The 5664-nt window shown below is 58.7% G+C and overlaps 1 protein-coding gene across 1 annotated transcript; it reads left to right on the top strand.

The window, feature by feature from the left end:
* Positions 1–40: 40 nt before the first annotated feature.
* TWNK (twinkle mtDNA helicase) lies at positions 41–4667 on the top strand. Its single transcript, XM_029958499.1, has 5 exons — positions 41–959; positions 1456–1696; positions 2334–2441; positions 2796–2937; positions 3569–4667. Exons 1-5 carry the CDS (start codon positions 146–148, stop codon positions 3785–3787), a joined length of 1524 nt encoding a protein of 507 aa, XP_029814359.1. The 5' UTR covers positions 41–145; the 3' UTR covers positions 3788–4667.
* Positions 4668–5664: the final 997 nt, after the last annotated feature.

Genomic DNA, 5664 nt, shown 5'->3' with positions numbered 1-5664 from the left:
CGGCAGTGCCCCGTACACGCTTTTCATTGACAAGACCACGGGCAGCTTCCTGTGCACGGCCACTCTGGCCGAGGGCACCTGGCAGGACTTCCAGGCCAACGTGGAGCTGCAGCACCGTGGTATTCCCCCCGCCAGCTCGGAGGAGATGGAGGAGGACATGCGACAGGCTAGCGAAGATGCCCGCTGCATCTGGGACCGGGCTCTGCCGCTCTGGGAGCTGCTGGATGAGGAGGAGACCAACAAGACCAAGGCCATGTTCGGTATCTCCCTGGTGTCAAATGCTACCCTGAAACGCTTTGGGGTGCGTTATCTGAGGACTGCCAAGTCCCTGGTCTTCCCCTGGTTCAGTCCCCGCAATGCAACCCTGAAAGGCCTGAAGCTTGTGAGGGTGGAGAAAAAGGGGAACACAAGAGCTTACTTGGAAGAGACTTTACCCCGCATCGATTCCTATCACAATCTTTTTGGGCTGCCCCTGATCGGCTGCCGAGACACAGAGCTGGTCTTAACTGGGTGGGAGCTGGATGCCCTGGCCTTGCACCAAGCAGGGGTGGCCAGCCTGGCCCTGCCGCGGGGGACCACCTGCCTGCCTCCCGCCCTCCTCCCCTACCTGGAGCAGTTCAAGCGCATCACCCTGTGGCTCGGTGAGGACCTGCGCTCCTGGGAAGCTGCCAAGCTCTTTGCCCGCAAGCTGAGCCTCAAGCGCTGCTCCCTGGTGCGCCCTGGGAACCTGCAGCCCCGGCCCTTGGAAGCTCTGAACCAGGGCCTGAACTTCACCAAGATCCTGCGTGCTGCCCTGCCCGCCAGCCACAAATCCATCATCTCCTTCCGGCAGCTGCGTGAGGAAGTGTTTGGGGAGCTAGCCAACACCGAGCAGGTGGCTGGCATCAAGTGGGTGCGCTTCCCCGAGCTCAACAAGCTCCTCAAAGGGCACCGCAGAGGGGAGCTTACCGTCTTCACAGGTAGGGGGCACAGTGGCTGGTGGACAAGGGGAGCAGAAGGCTCTTTGGTGGCTTCACCCTTCTGGGGTTGATGCCTCATGCGTCTTCCATGAGACTCCTGTCTCGCAGGAGCGTGAGAGGCTGGGGTGCATTCCTCAGTGCGGTGGGACTGGTCATGCCAATGTGGTGATGGGCTCCCTGCCTGGGGCAGCACAGGAAGTCCTGGACTGTCCCTTACGCCTGCTCCCGCCTGCCACCTCCTGTCTGAGCCCTCCCTGTGCCCACCCCACCGGCTGTCCAGCCCTTCCCAGGGACCCACAGGCTGTGGGAGGCAATGTCCATGCACCCAGGCGTGCAGTGTGGCATGAGACGTTGTTTATTTATGATGTGAGTACTGTGGATGGGCCTCTCTTATCCCGCTCCCTGGCACTTCCACCTCTCAACAGCCTACCAGCACGTTCAGGATGGGTAGGATCATCTCCCCAGCTAATTCCTTCTGTTTCTGTTCTTGCACCAGGCCCAACGGGCAGCGGGAAGACCACCTTTATCAGTGAGTACGCGCTGGACCTGTGCATGCAGGGAGTGTGCACGCTGTGGGGCAGCTTTGAGATCAACAACGTCCGCCTGGCCAAGATCATGCTGACACAGTTTGCGGGTCGGCGCCTGGAGGACCAGCTGGAGCTGTATGATGAGTGGGCCGATCGCTTTGAGGACCTCCCACTCTACTTCATGACCTTCCATGGCCAGCAGAACATCAAGTATGGTCCTGCACCTCCATCCCCAGTGGCATTTACCCCTCACGGCATGTGCTGCAGGGCCTTTGGGAACTGGGGCTCTTCCCCTTCAGTGAGTCACAGATTTGGGGCTGGCAGGAGGCATGTTGGGACTGTTCAAGTCCTGGAGTTGGCTTGTGGGGACCTCATGGCTCAATCAGCTGCATTCCTCCTATTGTGGAAACTGTCACAGCCTCCCTCTGGGGTGGGGGTGAAAGGAGGATATGTGTCCCTGTGCTAGGACATGACCCTCCACACCCTGCTCACCTGGTAGCACTGTCCTTTGCTGAAGAGGTAGGACAGGCACCTCCAGCTCCTTCTGTTCATCAGGTGCTGTGGCACCTTCACACATCCTCGTGTGCTCTTAGGGTCTCTGTGGGCTGGGGGGATTGCAGGGCAGTGGGCAGGGACTGTGTGGGCAGCGGCTCCTGATCCCAACTTTACTTGTGTGGATGGGGCTTTGCCTGTCCTGCAATGGGGAAGATGCAGAGGTGGGATGGGCTCAGCGCTCATCAGGACCCAGCCTGGTACCTCCCAGCTCTGTTTCTCTGTGTCTCTGTGCCTGGTTCAGCATCTCCACCTCTGCTGATCCCTGGGGCTGATCCTGGTCTCCTCTGTCCAGGACGGTGATTGGCACCATGCAGCATGCTGTCTACATGTATGACATCACCCACGTGATCATCGACAACCTCCAGTTCATGATGGGACAGGACCACCTCTCTGTGGACAGGTAGCCCTTCTCCAGTCTGACCTCTCATTCCTCTGCCACCCTCACCTCTGGAGCTGTCCCTGTCAGGTGTCATGATAGGGGCTGGGGACCCACTCAGGGTGTTTCCTTTACTACTGTCTGGCCACCCTGTTTCTTTAAAGGGTGATCACTGCCCTAGGGAGGAAGAGATGGGAAAGGGTGAGCAGGTTACTAGCCATCCCTGCTGTGCCACATCCCTTTGCCTATGTGGGCTCGGCTGTCTCACAGAGAGTGATCCCACATTCCTGGGTGCTTCCTGCTGTGGGGATGAGGACCTTGCTGCACCCCACCACCAAGCAGTACCAGCCCCTAACCCTGTTCTTGCTGCTGTGGCAGGCTCATTGCCCAGGACTACGTTGTTGGTGCCTTCCGCAAGTTTGCCACGGACAACAACTGCCACATCACCCTGGTCATCCATCCCCGCAAGGAGGATGATGAGAAGGAGCTGCAGACAGCCTCCATCTTTGGCTCTGCCAAGGTGAGCTGGGCCAGTGTGTTCCCAGGAGGGGCTGGGATACTTTGGGCAGTTGTTCCCGGCTTCCATCAGCACCCTGAGTCATCACTGGGGACTTGAAAAGAGCTGCAAGGGATGGGATGTCCCCAGGAGTCCTCATGCAGGCAGGGAGCAAACCCATTGCCAGCTAAAGCTCTGTTGGGGCTTTAGGTGGAGTTAATTAATAGTCATTGACTGTGAGTGGGATGTACTAGAAGATAATTAAAGAACGAGGCAGGGAGGGTGCAGGGATGGGCTCTCTGAGTACTCTGGTCTCTTCCGTGATGCTGAACAACCTGCAGTGGTGGGCAGGAGGTGCTGTCTGTGCACGGCCCTCGTGTGTTCCCATTTCCCCAAGATGTCCTGTGGCTTCAGCTCAAGCCTGTCTGCCTCGTGGGACACTGGGATGTCCCGGAGGAACACAAGGGGTTGGTTTTGGGGAAGTGCTGGAGTTGCTGTGGCCTGGGGTGCCCCATAACAGGGCTCGAAAGAGCTGGGCAGGCTGTCTGTGAGCAACTCTGAGCCCTGTGATTCTGGCTGTATCCCTGGCACTCTCCTGGAGATGTTTTCTTCTCCCCAGGCCAGCCAGGAGGCCGACAATGTCCTCATCCTGCAGGAGCGTAAGCTGACATCAGGGCCCGGGAAGCGCTTCCTGCAGGTGTCCAAGAATCGCTTTGATGGGGACGTGGGCATCTTCCCTCTGGAGTTCAGCAAGACCTCGCTCACTTTCTCATCCTCCAAAAGCAAGTCCAGGCTGAAGAAGGTGAAGGAGGAGAAGGAGCTTTTAGCCAAGAAAGCTCTGGAGGGAGGCGTAGGAGCCTCCAAGAAGCCATGAGCCCATCAGGTCTCTTCCTCTGTTCGTCTGGAGGGATGGGGACTAGTGCTGGCAGCACAGGGCTGGAGTATGCCAGCTCCTCTCCCTGGGAGCAGCAGCCACGTGCCACTGTGGCCCCTCTTCCTGCCTGAACCAACCTCTTGGCCACCAGCACAGTGTCTCTGAGTACCACTGTGAGAGGAGGAGTGGGCTAATCCTAGAAAAGAGTGACCTGGGGAAGGTGCTTTGACAAACACTGGCTGCTCCATACTGGTGCTAAGTGCTGGGAGCACGGTGGGAATGGAGTCAGCCTAGGCTGGATGATGGTGGGGATCACCTCTGGCCCAGGGACTTGGGTATCTCTGAACCTCTGACAGGTCGTTACATTGTGGATAAAATGGAGCCGAAATCATGAGTTGTTGCTAAGTGGGAGGGACTGAGGGGGGCAGCTGTGTAGGGGGACACATACTGGAAAAACCCCCATCATGAGTGGGGTCTGAGGTCCTGGCTGGGATGGAGTCAGTGAGGGAAAGATGATGAAGTGTGAGAGATGTGGATGGCTCATGCCCTGGAATTGTGTGCTCTTGGTGGGACATGGTGGGAGCGGGTGCGATGTGGCAGTCTCCAGCTCTGCCCCCTCGGCTGGCACCTGACCTGGCTCCCTTTGCTCAGGGTCTCCCAAGCCCCATTCTCCGGGCATCACCAGCAATAAAACCTCACAGAGAGCAGCCCTGCCTTGCTCTGCTGTGTTGGGGTAGCTGCCACCCCCCTGCCTTCTGGGCTGCAGGCAGCAAATACTGTGACCTGGCCAGTCCTTGCCTTGGTAGGATGAGTCCACAGCTGGATCTTGGTCTAATCCCTTCAATGTTTTTTCCCTTCCTATTTTTATTAAAGAATAAATGTGAGTGCCTTTTCTGTCTCTCTGGCTGGAGGACCCTGGGGCTGGGGGGGGTACCCTGGCCAGGGGGTGCCCCCCCGAGGACATCCGTGCTGCACCCAGCATCCTGCCCCGGCCCTGGCACACGGGTTATTAGCAGCCTCCGTGCTGGGCATAGTTTTAACCTGAGCCATAATGAGGGGCCGGAGCAGGCAGGCGGTACACACCCAGCCCTGGGTTTCCGGGGTGCACCTGCTCTCCCAGAGAGCACCCCTGAGTGCTGTCAGTGCAGATGTGAGCACCTGCAGGGCAGGCTGGGGGCAATGGTTGAGGATGGTCCTGGGGAAGCGGAGGTAAGATGGGAGAGCAGAGCTGGGTCAGGATTTGCATGGCAGTGTGGAGTGTGGGGCGTGTGTGGGTGTACCTCCTCAACCCAAGGGCCCCCTCCAGCTCACTGGTCCCCTTTCTCCAGTCTTACTCAGGTCAGATGTTGTCGTGGGGCTCTGGAGTGGAAGTGAAGCAGTGGGGTAGCCCAGGACCCCCATCTCCCACCCATCTCTCCTTGGGGCTGGGAGGGGATGGAGGAGCTAAACCTTTGGGGGGACCCTGGGTGACCCCAGGCTTTGGAGGACAGGTGGGCACCCATGACTCCCTGGGGTGGGTGAGTTGGTGAGGGTTTATTTTATTTCTCCCAGTTTGGGTCTCCGAAAGTTTGGGGGATGGCATTACCTTTAACATCTCATGGAGAGGGGGGGTGCAATGTCAAGTGGAGCAGAGCCCCCCAGCCCCCTTAGCAGAGTGCTGAGCTCACCGAATAATTGGGGAAGAGTGAGAGGGGCATAAGCTCGAGAGCGACCTTCATCCCAAAGGCCTGGGGGTGCTTTGGAGGTGAAGAGCCCCGACCTGGGGGGCTTGGCTGGGGCAAAGAAGCAGATGAGCTCTGGGAATACCCCGGAACGGAGGTGACTGGGAATGTACCGGGCGAGGGTGGCCCGCGCGGGGGGTGCCCCACGTACCCCAC

The sequence above is a fragment of the Manacus vitellinus genome, unplaced genomic scaffold (genome assembly GCF_001715985.3).
Source record: "Manacus vitellinus isolate BGI_N305 unplaced genomic scaffold, ASM171598v3 scaffold_15_pilon, whole genome shotgun sequence".
Classification (NCBI taxonomy): domain Eukaryota; kingdom Metazoa; phylum Chordata; class Aves; order Passeriformes; family Pipridae; genus Manacus; species Manacus vitellinus.
Note: the sequence above shows the minus strand (reverse complement) of the source record. Positions and strands in the feature narration are given on the sequence as shown.